The 14,527-nt window shown below is 37.9% G+C and overlaps 1 protein-coding gene across 1 annotated transcript in view; it reads left to right on the plus strand.

Annotated features, from left to right (window-relative positions):
* TRAPPC9 (trafficking protein particle complex subunit 9) overlaps window positions 1-14,527 on the plus strand; it is a 994,996-nt gene that overhangs the window by 147,172 nt on the left and 833,297 nt on the right. The window contains 1 exon segment of the mRNA XM_043975265.1: window positions 12,216-12,342. Coding sequence (XP_043831200.1) covers window positions 12,216-12,342 — 127 coding nt within the window.

Genomic DNA, 14,527 nt, shown 5'->3' on the forward strand with positions numbered 1-14,527 from the left:
TAGTCAAATGTCTGAGGCTGGATTTGAACTCAGATCCTCTTGAATCCAGGGCTGGTGCTTTATCCACTGTGCTACCTAGCTGCCTCCCATCCACGATATTCTTGAATATTTATAGTGGGAGAAGATAATCCCTGCCACATTAGACCATTATGCTTTTGGATAGTACTAATGGTTAGGTAATTATTCTTGACATCATGCCTAAACTTGTGTCTTTGTGACTTTCTACCCTCTCCTCCTGGTTCTACTGTCTAGATTGCCAAGATCTTTTTAGATTCTGGCTTTTATCCAGTGCCTTAGCTCTCTCTCCCAGTTGTGCTATTGGTAAATTTCTATGCCTTTGTACAAGTCATTGATAAAAAATATTAACATGAAGAAAAGAATGTTTCATTGGGACACTCCATTAAAGATTTCCTTCCAATTGTTCAATCAACAAGTATTTGTTAAATGTTTTCCCTGTGACAGGTACTGTACTTAAGTACTGGCATACTAAGACGAAATCAAAATGGCTCCAGTCCTTAAAGAGTTTACATTCTAGTGGGGGAGGAAATATATACATTTATAGTATTATAACAGTTATGTCCAAATCAAATGTAAGGTAAGGGCGAGACCTAAATAGCTGGAGAGACCAGGAAGGCTTGCATGCAGAAGATGGTACTTGATCTGAGTTTTGAAGGAAAACAGGAATTCCACGAGGTCAAGATGTGACTAGAAAATTTTCCAGGCATGGCAGCTAGTGCAAAGACTCAGACACAGGAGATGGAGCTTTGTGTATGAGGAACATCAAGTAAGCCAGTATATCTGAGTATACTCTCATAGAGAGCTTGGAGGAGAATAATATGTAATTACATTGGAAAAGTAGAAGTGATTAGGTTTTGTGCTTTAAAAATGCTAAATAGGTATTTATGTTTGATCAAAGGAGTTAGTTATTAAATGGTGGGCGAAGTAACATAGTCATACCTATGTTTTAGGAAAATCACTTTGGCACTTGTGTAGAGGACGGATTGTAAAGGGGGGAACCAAGTCAGGGAGATAAATGAGGGGCCATTCTGATAGTCTAGCCAAGGAGTGATTAGAGTCTGAACTAGGGTGGTGGTTGTGTGAAAGGGCAGAAGAGGGCATATCCCAGAAATGTGATGGAGATAGAAATGGCAAGATTTGGCAAATGATTGGATATGTCAGATGAATGAGAATGAGAATCCTAGGATGTGTATGGGGCAAACTGCCTCAGTTTACCCAAATAACTCGAGGAGACCACCAAGTCAAGTAGAGACAGATTTATTACATTCCCATGGGAATGGGCAAACTCAATACCTGAGCCGCGCTAGCTAATACATGCCTTGACCTTTTATAGGAATGTTGGTCAGAGGGGAAGTCCCCATGCACACTAGGGCAAGCTCACAATCTAACATCCAATCCTGTCTCACCCAGGGTGCGTTTAGCTCGTGATCAATGTATGGAGACATGCATACGTGTTCCAGGAACAAGGGGGAAAAGGGGAGGGGGAACAAGGTCAAACCAAAGGAAGAGGAAACAGGGGAGTGACAGTTAGATGTTTCAGATCTCACAGTTCCCACTGACTCCCCTTTCCCGGCCTCTGTCTCTAAAGATATTCAACCTGAATAACAGGAAGAGTCACTCAGGTGCTTCAGCATTGTTCTGTAGTTGTGTTAATTTTAGAAGGATGACAGGGTTAAAATTTATCTTCGGCTATGTTGGGAAATCAAAGAAATAGAATAAAGAATAAAAGAATAACACATTGTTGGGACCCTAGGGTCAAGGGGATTCTGCTCTGAGAAAAAGAGACATGTCACTTAACATCTGGTCTCAACTCAATTGCTGCATCCTGTGCCGAGCCCCGTCCTTTCTTCTTGAGTCCCGAGTATTGAATTGGTGGGCAAACTCCCTGACCCACTCAACAGGGACTGGGGTTCTGACACATGATGGATTGCAGACAAAACTAATATGTAGCTGACAAGTGGGGAGACTAAGCAGAAGTAAAAATACTGTTAATTGGCAATAAAACTTAAAGGAGACAGTGAGAATTTGACAAGCAATAAACTTCTAAACGAACTATACTGGGGCAGGGCTGGGTACCTTCCAGACCCCATCCTCAGAGTTTAATCTGATTCAAATCCATAATCATCTCATACAGATGATACCAAGGCTGTGAACTTGGGTGGCTAGGAAAATAGGGAAATAATAAGGAAATTCAGAGGGGTGGGTTTTGGGGCTAAGATAATTTTCGGACCTGCTCAGTTTGATGTGAACATCTAGTTAGAAATATGTAATAGGAGGTTGATGATGTAGTTCTAGCCCTCTTGAAGAGAGATTGCACGCATAGATTTAGGAGTTATTTGCATAGAGATAATTGAAGCCACAGAGTTGATGAGGTCACCACATGAGAGTGTAGAATGAAAAGAGAAGAGGACAGAAGGGCGGGGAGGGGGTAGATGGTGTGGGGGAGGGTGGGAGATGTGGGGATGGGGAGAAGGTCCTTACCTACGGGTAGTGTGACGTGGATTCTGCAAAGGAGACTGAGAGCAGTGATCAGACAGAAGGAGAACAAAGAGGAAGCAGTGTCACAAAAAATCTAGAGAAGAGAGCATCCAGGGAGAGAGGGTAGTTAATAATGTCAAATGCTATAGAGAGGTCAAGAAGGATGAGGATAGAGGAACAATTTGACAATTAAGAGCTAATTGTTGACTTTAGAGAGAGCAGTTTCATTTGTGTAATGAGTTGGAAGATAGATTACATAGAGTTTGGAATAGAGTGAGAGGGAAGGATGTGAAGGCACTCAGGTCTTTCTCAAGGAGTTAGGCTAAGAAAGGAGGGATTGCTAGCTAGTGGGCATGGTGTTTTTTCCGGGATGCAGTAGTCTTGGGCATGTTTGTACTGTGGGCAGCAGGGAAGGATCAAGTGGGAAGGGAGAGAGTGTAGATTAGAGAAAAGGGGAATGATAGTGGCACCATTCTGCAGGAGAAGAGATGGGGGGGGGATGACTATGCCTATATGGAGAGGGGCTGGCCTTGAGGTGAGAAGGAGTAGAGAAGAGAGAGCTCTAGGCAAGGAACTTTTCTTCTTTGAGTATGAATTGAGGGCCTCAGCTGAGGGGACAGAGGGTGGAGTGTAGCAAGAGACTTGAGAAGAGAGGTTAGTATGAATTCAATTAGGACAAATCTTTGAGTCTGGACAGTGAGATAGTTTGGGATCTGTGTAATCGTCCTATCATATAGCCTACCTCTCTCTACATTTTGCAAAAGAATAGTGTTAGGTACTTTATCACTTTGTTAAAATTTAGACAGTGATATTTACAGAATTTTCCTGATCTACCAGCTTAGTAAACCATAGCAAAAAAGTGAGGTTAATCTAGTATGACATATTCTTGATGAAGCCAGGCTGACCATTGATTAAATTCCTCTGGTGATGGGAACCTTACTACCCTAAAAAGCAGTCCATTCTGTTTTGTTTTGTTTTGTTTTGGGTGGGGCAATGAGGGTTAAGTGACTTGCCCAGGGTCACACAGCTAGTAAGTGTCAAGTGTCTGAGGCTGGATTTGAACTCAGGTCCTCCTGAATCCAAGGCCAGTGCTTTATCCACTGTGCCACCTAGCTGCTCTGGTCTATGCTTATTGCATGTAGCATGCTTAGATAATAAAAGTTCTTCTGTTCCTCCCTATATATGTATTTAAGGTTAACATGCTTTCATCTTTTATTAAATTCAGTTTTATTTTCAGTTTTAATTTCTCTCCTTGCTATCCTTTCCCCACCCATGAAGTCAAGAAATACAAAATCCATTACAAATATGAAGTAATACAAAATAAATTTTGCCATTAGCCATATTTTTTTTAAAGTAATAAACATTTTTATTTATAGTTTTGGGTTCCAATTTTTATCCCTCCTTCCCTCCTCCCCCTTTCCCCTACCTGAGGTGGTAAGCAATCAGATATGGGTTATACATGTATGATTTAGCCATATTCTTAAATAAAAAAAACTAAATAAAGAAAAAATGCTTCAATCTGTACTTTGAGTCCATCAATTCTTTGTGAGGAGGTGGATAGCTTTTTTCATTGTGATTCCTTTGGAATTGTGGGTCATTGTGTTGATCAGAATTCCCAAGTGTTTCACAGTTGGTTATTTTTTAATATTGCTGTGTAAATTGTTCTCCTTGCTTCTGCTCACTTCACTTTGCATCTGTTCATAGAGATTTTCCCAGGTTTCTCTGAAACTACCCCCTTCTTCATTTATTTCAGCACAATAAATTTCATCACACTCATATACCATAATTTATTTATCTACATGGGCATCCCCTCAGTTTCCAATTCCCACTCTTGGTTTTTAATCAGCTCTATCTTTGCATATCACTTTTAACTTCTGGATTTACCTACAAGGAGTATTCTTTCTTTCTTTCTTTCTTTCTTTCTTTCTTTCTTTCTTTCTTTCTTTCTTTCTTTCTTTCTTTCTTTCTTTCTTTCTTTCTTTCTTTCTTTCTTTCTTTCTTTCTTTCTTTCTTTCTTTCTCTCTCTCTCTCTCTCTCTCTTTCTTTCTTTTTTGCGGGGCAATGAGGGTTAAGTGACTTGCCCAAGTTCACACAGCTAGTAAGTCTCAAGTGTCTGTGGCTGGATTTGAACTCAGGTCCTCCCGAATTCAGGGTCAGCGCTTTATCCACTACACCACCTAGCTGCCCCGTATTTTTTCTTAATGTTTAATGCTACCCACACCTTCTTTTACCTGTTCTGATTTTTTAAAGGTGTGAACACCCTCCTTCCCTAAACTCTATTGTATTTCTTTTTATTGATTCTTATATTCTCTTCCATAATAAAGTGTACTCTTTTTGAGAATAGGTACTGTATTAGCCCTTCCATGCCTAACATTGTGCCTGACATAAATAGGCACCTAATAGATGCTTATTGAGTGATCTTTTAAAATAAGGCTTACTTATCCAGAGTGATTTTTTAGTCATGGTTCCCATCCTACCAAGTTTTGATGATACTGAGGTCAAATTTGCTTCCTTGCTATCTGAATTTTAGGTCCTCTTTTTTTGTTGTTTCAACTTTGAGCATTTATCTATAAATATTTGACGCCAGGGGTTTTATTTCTTGATTCTTTTTTTGGGTTTTAAATTCTGTGAATGTTTGAATATTTCCTTCACTATAGTTCTTATCTATAATAAATGGCTTGGTTCATATACATTAACAGTTTTCTCCCTACCTCATTTTTTATTTCAAAGTCCTTTTAATTATGTTTGCAAGACCACAAGGCAAATACATTTTTACCAACCCCAGTTAGTATACTCCATCTCTGGTTATGAATATATAAGTTCTATAATTTAGGCTGTAGTCCAGATATCCAAATCCTATATTCACCTATCATTTTCTTATTCAGCTGTTCACTTCCCAAATACTTTTTTCTTTTTCTGCATCTTTTGCCTTTAGTGAGAAACAGGGAGGAAAACATAATCTAAACCCTTGCAACCTGTAGTTTATTGCCCTAAACTTTGTAATTTCTGGTTATATATATATATTTTGGGGGGGGGCAGGGCAATGATGGTTAAGTGACTTGCTCAGGGTCACACAGTTAGTAAGTGTCAAGTGTTTGAGGTCGGATTTGAACTCAGGCTCTCCTGAATCCAGGGCTGGTGCTTTATCCACTGCACTACCTAGCTGCCCTTTGATAATATATTTTAAGTTCCTTTTGGCAATAGCATTTGGCTGTTGTTATTGTTATTGGCTCTCTGTTAGCTCCCCAACCCTTGGTCAGTGTAGTTAAAACTGCATATTTCTGACTTCTTGGAGCTTCCTTTCTCCATCATTTTGAGCTTCTTGTTCTTTAGGTACAGTGTGTTGTGAACTTCAGGTACCTTTGGAGTATGTTTGGTCTGGCTTCTGGCTTGTTAACTTGTTCACAGACTTGGCAGTACCCCTTTCAGTGCCTGCAAGGTTCTGGCTATCTTTCTCTGCAGAATTGGGCTGGATGAAAGCACCTACTGTAGTTTCTCTTTGGCTTTCTTGATCATTATTTGGTCCAGTGATCTTTTTAGATCTTTTCTAGAATACTTGTGTGTGAACTGACTTCTTCTGCAACTTTTATGCCTCTATTTTAACCCGACATCCATTATATTCTAATAGATAGGAAGAAATTACTTCTTTATGACAGCCCTTTAGATTTTGAAGACAGGTATCTATACCCTGCCATGCGTCGCAGCCCCCCCCCCCCCCCCCCCCCCCCCCCCGCTTCCCAGCTAAAAGTATCAGATTCCTTAAATGGAGCCTTATATAACATGACTTACCACCCCCCACCCCTTACCACCCTATTCCTCCATATCTGGAAGCTGTAAGCACTCCAACTTCTTATACTGAAACAATATCAATACTTGAGGTGTCAACCGTGTTTCGGTAGAGATGATGCTGGCCACTTCTCAGTCTCCTTTGCTGGATCCTCCTCCTCCCTCTAACAGTAAATGGCCCTCTGGGTTCTGTTCTCACTCCAACTTCTTAATGTCTCAATGTTCTTAAAATCAGAAAAGGTAAAAGAAGGTATGGGTAGCACGGAACATTAAGAAATTTCGAAAACGTGGTACCCAGAACTGAACACAGCAATCTTTTTAAGATAGTTTACACCGGTACTGTTAGCTTCTTAGTTTTGTTATTTTAGCTCTTAACTTGACCTCAGCATACAGCTTTTTTGGCTACCATTCCATACTCTTGACTTAAGTTGAACTTGCAGGTTATAAATGCTCAGATATTTTTCATTCAAACTGTTGCCTTTTTTGTCTTTTTATTGTTGAATCCAAAAGGGTACTTTCCCTTGCCTGGTTTATCACTCATTTCACTATAAGCCTTTCAAGCAGAGGCTAGAAAATCGCTTGTCCTTTCTGTTGTTGAGGAGATTCTTGTTCAGTTATAGATGAGACTAGATAATCTCTGAGATCCTTTCAATTCAGAGATGCTGTAATTCTAGGAAAATGATTATTTTGGCCTCAGGGTCAAGGAAACCTGGATTGAAGTACTTCTTCTGACATATACCGTGAGACCATGCAAGTCATTTAAGCTCTTGGTGCCTAGCCGCCTCTCTTAAGACTACAAATCATAACAATTGCCCATCTAACTTGGTGGGTTGTTTCTCACCAAATTCCCTACATATATGGAATCCCAGGTCTGCACTCTTACCATCCCCCCCCAAATCCCTAATAGATAATAATAAGTGGCATTTATATAATACTTTAAAGTTTTTGAATTATTTTATATTTTTCATCTATCTGAGCTTCATAACAGCACAATGAGATGGCACTATGATTTTACAGATGAAGAAAATGAGGCTCAGAGAATTTAAGTGACTTTCCTATGGTTACAAAGCTAGTAATCTGTAAATAAAAAAATTATTAAGCACTTACTGTGTGCCAGGCATTGTGCTAAGGACTGGGGATCCAAATACAAAAAGGAAGATAACGACTGCCTTCAAAGAGCTTACAATCCAGTGGGGGAAGACAGTACAGGAAAGGAAGTTGAAAAGGGGTGGGGGGGATACAGGAAAGGTGGCTGATGTTGGAGCATGGTGAGAAGTCCCCAAGTAGTTTAGCCAGGTGAGAAAGGAGATGTTTGGCCTGATTGTGGATTGTGGGCTTTATGCCCCTCCTTAATAGTTCATGGCCTTGCCTTCCAGTCAGAGGAACAGAGGGTGTTAATGAAGTGTAAGTACCATGGCAGATTTGATCTTTCAGGGTGATGGGGTTTCTCAGTGATGAGTTTTCTGGGGTATGATGGTATGATTGAGAAGTTCCCAAGAAGTGTAGCCAGGTGGGAAACAAAGATATATAGCTAATAAGTATTAGAAGCAGAATTTCAGCCCAGGTCTTTGTGACCCCAAGTCCAAAATTCTGTCCACTTCATCATACTCTGTAAGAGAATATTATTGGGGGCAGCTAGATGGCGCAGTGGATAGAATACCAGCCCTAGAATCAGGAGTACCTGAGTTCAAATTTGGCTTCAGACACTTAGCACTTACTAGCTGTGTGACCCTGGACAAGTCACTTAACCCCAGTTGCCTCACTTAAAAAAAAATAATATTATTAGAAACATCACTGGATTTAGAACAGAGGATTTGGGTTTGGTCCCTGATCTGCTACTTTAAGTACTCTTTCAGTGCATAAGTATATTTAGGTGATTTGCTTTGTTCCCATTATATTGTATAGTATCCTTATGATTTGAAAGTTTTAGTTGAAAGAGATATGGGCTTGTTCCGTGAAGATGTGAATTGAAGTCCCTGTTTTGTCACTTTCCAGGTATATGACTTCCGGAATCTCCTCTCCTCATCTCCTGAATTGGTCTACTTGTTTTTCCTCCAATTTTGGAGGTTAAATGAAATTATTCTATGTGAAGTGCTTTGCAAATATAAAGAAAGTGCTAATCTAAGGGAGTTTCTATTATTATTACTTAAGTCTGATTTTATAGAGAATCATTTGTTCAGTGTCAGGTGAAACATCCCTTTTTTCTACATTATTATGTATTCTTGCTTGGCCTTTTTTGTTACAGCTCTTTAGCAGGAAAATCTTGATGGGCCTATTATGATGCTGTGTGTGTTTAGTTCCTCCTGCCTTCTATTTTCTACCTATTCAGAACATCTTAGCTGACTTACTGTAGGCATGCTTGTCAGAGATTATTACTTAGAAGAAACAAGAACAGATAAACTGTGAAATAACATTGAACCAATTTTCATGCAAATGTCAATCAAAGTCTTGATGAGTACATTTTATACTTTTCTAATGAACCCTGTAGCTAAGGGTAGCATCTGGACTTTCTTTAAACTTGTATATACTTTTTTTTTTTTTATGAGGCAATTGGGGTTAAGTGACTTGCCCAGGGTCACACAGATAGTAAGTGTCAAGTGTCTGAGGCCAGATTTGAACTCAGGTCCTCCTGAATCCAGGGTCAGTGCCACCTAAGTGCCCCAAACTTGTATATACTTTTAAATTTCTAGAAAAAGAAATGCATCTCTTGAGGTGTTTAGGCTTAGTGTAAAGTGTCTTTTTAAAGAAAATTTCAATAGTATCTATCTTGTTACTTTGAAAATTAACCTTTTTAGGTAAATCCATTAGAAAGCTTTAACTTAGGAGCTAGTTCAGTCTTTCTCAGGTATGCTAATTTTGATCTGAACCCATTTTCAGTTACCTATGGTATCAACCAATCTTCTTTTTTTCAGATCTAATAAAAATAACTTAGTTTACAGCATACCATTTCTTTGGTTTGCAATCACAACTTCATTCTGAGTACAAGGGTTAAATTAATTTACACAAATTAAATAACATGCACATTTCCTCATTTTTGTATTACATTTGTAATATTTAGGACTGTTTTTGCATAGCAGAGTACTTAATTCTTAGTAAACATTTAAGAAATGCTTGTTGATTGATTGTTGTCAAGTTTGGTGTTTTGAATGAGTCTTTATGAATCTGTACCTCTGAAATTATTTGTAACATTATCCAGAAAATTCCCCTTTGTGAAAATTCTTTAATCCTAGATAAGTGCCTTCTACTTAATCCGGTTCAAACGAACTTATATTTGTACAATTAGTATGCTCAATATATGACCTTTAAGCTCCCTTCCAGCTTTAAATGTTGTAGAAATTGCCTCCAAAAATTACTATTTCCAAATCATTTGAAATGAGAAGCAATAAAAACTGTAAAAAGAATTAATCTTAAGCATCAACTTGATTTTAGTCTATTCAAAGAATTATTAGAATTTTTAGCCCTTGTTTTGCATTCCAGTAACCAGGCCATACAAGTATCAGTTGGAATCATTAAGGGATCAAATTAATGTTTCTAATAATAATGTACTGTATATAGCCAATCTAATGGCTTTTCACACCAAGTTGCTCAGAAGCCAGTGAGCCTTCTCCTTGAATCTTCTGTTGTGATTCAGAATCAGTAGGCCCCCAAACTTTCAGGTTTCTAAAAATCTCTGCTTATGGTGACAATCTGTTTATCAACCATATATAATCTTTGCTATGTTGTGCTTTTGGGTAAATTGTAATAGTGAGCTGATATAAAACTGTAGTGAATAGTGTTTGGCATTTTTTCAGAAACTAAAAATCGTCTTAAAATGTCTGTTAGATTGCATTTAGTTCAAAGAGCAGGGAGGAAAAAGAGGACATTTGAATTGGAGTTAGAATTTTAGTCATCACTAATAATCTAGTTGTGTTACCTTTAGCAAGTCACCTAACCTTATTGGACTGAAGTCTTCTCAGTTGTTTGTTTTTTGGTTGGTCTAGATCACCTGTAAGGTCCCCTCTAGCTCTAATAGACTATCTTCTTTGTTTTAACATCCCTTACAAGTCTAATGTTACATCTTTTAATATTCTGAGATTCTTCCTAGCGTGAACATTTTATGATTCTAAGACTTGTAAGAAATTCTACTATTAAGTCCCTTGTTTTAGAAATGGCTATTTTCATTCTGAGAAGCTTACCCTCTTAACACTTTTAAAGTTACATCTTGAGATTTTTGTGTGACATTTAAAATTAAAAGCACCATACAACTTGGGGGGAAAAAAACCTGTGGCACTGGTGAATCCAGTGAGCCTTATAACATCTTGCTGAAAGGAAAAGGAGAAGGAGGAGGAGGAAAGGCACCAGATGGAATTTTGCCTCCAATTTGCAAAACTGATGCTGAAAAAATTGGAAATTGGATTTCTTCAGTGCTTTTGTTGCTATTTCCTATACTGTTCTATAAAATCATTTTATTTTGCTTCAAAAAACTCAACAAGTTTGTATTTTGCTCTAAAGGGAAAAAAAAGCAAAAGCAAAAACAAGGCCCTTTAAAAGTGCTTGAATGTTTTATATGAACACATAGAATGGGAAAGACAGGTTGGACTTTGTTGGTGTCAGCTTGAATAAGTTATATATATATTTTTTGTAAATTCTGTTTCTGACAAATGAATTAAAACAACCCTAAAATTTAAAAACAACCAAAACTTTCAACTGAGTAAAAACTATCATTCTTCTACAAGGCTATTCTCCAGCCTGACTTAGATCAGTTTAATGGTGGGGTCCAATAAGAAAGAGACCAGAGGGGTGAAATGTCTTTTCTAATAAATCAGTCAATAAGTATTTATTTATTTTATTTTATTTTATTTTATTTTATTTTATTTTATTTTATTTTATTTTATTTTATTTTATTTTATTTTATTTTAGTGAGGCAATTGGGGTTAAGTGACTTGGGGTTAAGTGACTTGCCCAGGGTCACACAACTAGTAAGGCCGGATTTGAACTCAGGTCCTCCTGAATCCAGGGTCAGTGCTCTATCCGCTGTGCCACCTCGCTGCCCCAATAAGTATTTATTAAGTACCTACTACTAGGTTGCAGGCACTGTACTAGGTCCTGGGGTTATGGATACAAAAAGAGACAATCTCTACTTTCAGGTATGTGGCAGCACCAGGGCTAGAAATCAGGTCTTTGGACTTTTCTTTTAGTCCTCTTTCCACTTTACCATGAGTCTCTTATAATTTAGATGCACTGTATATAGCCAATAGGTTAATTCCTTTGATAACTCTTGAATTTTTAGAGACAGCATAATGGGATATAACCTATATAGCTAAACTTAATAAACCTAACATTAGGCAAGTGAGCTAATTTACATGATAGGTGGAATTCTTTGGCAGACTTACTATGTATAAATTAAAGAAAATTTTTATATTATATTTCATGTTTTTCCATATACAAATTAACATGACTGTACTCAAAATTTAGTGTGGTTGCTTTTTTGGCCTCCTCAACAAACAATAGCAACAGCAACAACAACCAATAGTTAGATATAGGAATTTGTTTGGTTAATGGTTTACCAATTAAATTACACTTCTGAATTCTCCAAAATCATTGCCTTAATGTTTATGTTATCAAATGTATTATTTTTCCATTTCTCCTTAGCAACTTGTTTGGAGTGGGGTAGAGATCAAAGGAGGTGTATGGAATGTAATGGTCAAGAGACCTAGGTTCTAGCCTTGCCCTGCCCCTCACTCGAGGATTCTAGATCTATTTCTTCTGCCTCTGAGTTGTGTGACTTTGAACCTCTGGTCTCAATATGTGTAAATGGAGGTTAGGCTACATAATCCTTCCTGTACCATCATCTGGTTCTAGCATTCTAAGGTTCTGTGTGTTTTATGCGTTAGGAGATTTGCCAGTATCATTTCTCTGTGACCAATCTTTATTTCCTCATTTCGCCTCTTTAGAGAAAAAGGACGTGACACAGAGCTTAGAAAGCTACACTTCAAAATGCCCAGGAACAATGGAGCTTCTCTCTCTCCCAGATGGATTAAACTTGCCTCCTGTCCCATTTACAAAACTTCCCATTGTAAGGTAAGAGAAATGCCTGTCTGATGGGGTACATGTGTGATTCACCCTTAGAGATTTTCCATTTGCTTGAGGTTTTGAATGGAGACTGTGTTATCATAAAGAATGATCCAGCTTAGTTGGATCCCATACCAAACTCTCCAAGCTTGTTTGCTCCCCACCTGCTTTTCACTGTTTTGAGATACACTGCTGTTTGTTGATAATCATCTGTCATCTGCCTCCATAATGTTATGCAAATGAGCTTTCTTTCTAAATTGGTGTTATTTTCTTCCTAGTTTGGAATCAACAGATTGTTTAAACAGGTTGGGTTGGAGTTGCTGTCATCTTATGTGTAGTGCCATGTTCTTATCTTTGTCCTGATTGGGTGTTTACTCTGATTTGGTCTTTGACCATTCCATTAACCATTTTGCGATCTTACTATGTATAGACAACTTCTTATTTCTGAAATGACAGTTATGTCTACTTCCAGACATTTTTTGTTCAATTTAGGTATAGCCATATTTCATTTTCTCTGATATTCCCTAGTGTCCTCCCATTCATTGCCTTCTAGCCCTCTTCTTTAGCCAATTATTAATGAAATGTGGGTGCAGGACATCTGGCAAGTTTTGGCCTTTCATTTATTGATTCTGAACCATATTTTACAACATAGCTTTCTTTCATTGTTTCATGTGCCCACTTCATATTGAAGTCACTAGATATCAAGGTATGTATTGGTTGACTGAGGAGTGTGATTTTGTTGGTGTGGAACTCCTTGGAATGAAGAGTACAGCCTGTCTATAGTTTAATAGGTAGGTCTTAGTGAATTGTCTAGAAGTCAGAGAGGCTGTGACTTGCCTGTGCTCTGATAGTGTGTCAGAGGTAAGACTGAAACCCATGTTGTCTCCATCAGGTGCGCGTGTGTGTGTACATGTGCATATGTGTGTGCTCACATACATGTTCATATTGCTGTGGCTATACCTTTCGGCAGTGAGGTTCTTGTGCTTTGTTCCAGAACATAGTCTGTTGTTAAACTCATTTGTGAAGACTTTTCTTCTGGTTAAAATCTGCCATAGTGAGTGATTCACTGGAACAGCTTTTAAAAGCTGTTGGCCATAAACAAATTAAAAAAAAAAAGGAAAACCTTTACGTGCCATCACGAGGCAGTGGAATAGATCACACTAGAATGAGTTCAAAGATTAGGCCTTAAAGGGAACAATCCTGCTGGCATTTTTATAGTTATCTCTTTTTCATTGGTGGTCATATAGAACTCAGCCCACTGGTATCCTGCTGCCTCAGTGCCTTATATTCTTCTATTAGGAAGAAGTGTTGCTGGCACTTAAATGAATTCAGAAAGAGCAGTTGGACCTGACCAAGTACATCTAGAAAGTATCAAGAGTGGACGTGACACAGTTTAAAAGGCATTCAGAGATGGATTTTTTAAGATACAAAAATTTGAGAGGATGATTTAAAAAAAATCGAACGGGCAATTAAATGACTGAAAATACATAAATACATAACTACCAACCCATATGTTGGCTTGTTCACCTCTATAAAATCTTTATGAGAATGAACTGTACAGACATCAGGATGAAATTATGAGTAGAGAACAAACTGGCTTTCATAGACTGACCTTATCTTTAAAGTCACACAAATGACTGAATTGTACAGAAAATAGGAGATACTGAAGTATCTTTTTAAAAAGGTACATGACTGAAGAGAACAAAATGCCACCTTAAAGGCTCTCCTCAAACAAGACATCCTCCATCCCCCACATATATATTATCATTTAAAAGAATCTATGGCAGATGCAACTATGAAGATAACTTTATTATTCTGCTGAGTACTGACATCAACCAAAGGGTAAAAGATGGAGAGATATACTCATCTAACGTATTCACATATGTCATGGGTGATAGCTTGCATAGCATAAAATCTCTTATTTGTGGCACAGTTTTCTAAATGCTATATTTGCAGATGAAATTGTACAAGTTGCATTCAGCCCCAGGAGACAGCAAAGCCACCTCAGCAAAATCCATAGGAATGTAAGAGAAATTGGTTTAACCATATAAAGTGGTAAAACTAAGTCTATGGAAAATAAATACTGCCCAACTATGACATATAGTTGAATGAATAGCCTTTGGAATTAGTTCATTTATTTGTTTACCTTATGTAGACATTAGAGATGTCCTGGGCTCAGAATCAGGCAGAGAAG

This window comes from Dromiciops gliroides, chromosome 1 (genome assembly GCF_019393635.1).
Source record: "Dromiciops gliroides isolate mDroGli1 chromosome 1, mDroGli1.pri, whole genome shotgun sequence".
Lineage (NCBI taxonomy): Eukaryota > Metazoa > Chordata > Mammalia > Microbiotheria > Microbiotheriidae > Dromiciops > Dromiciops gliroides.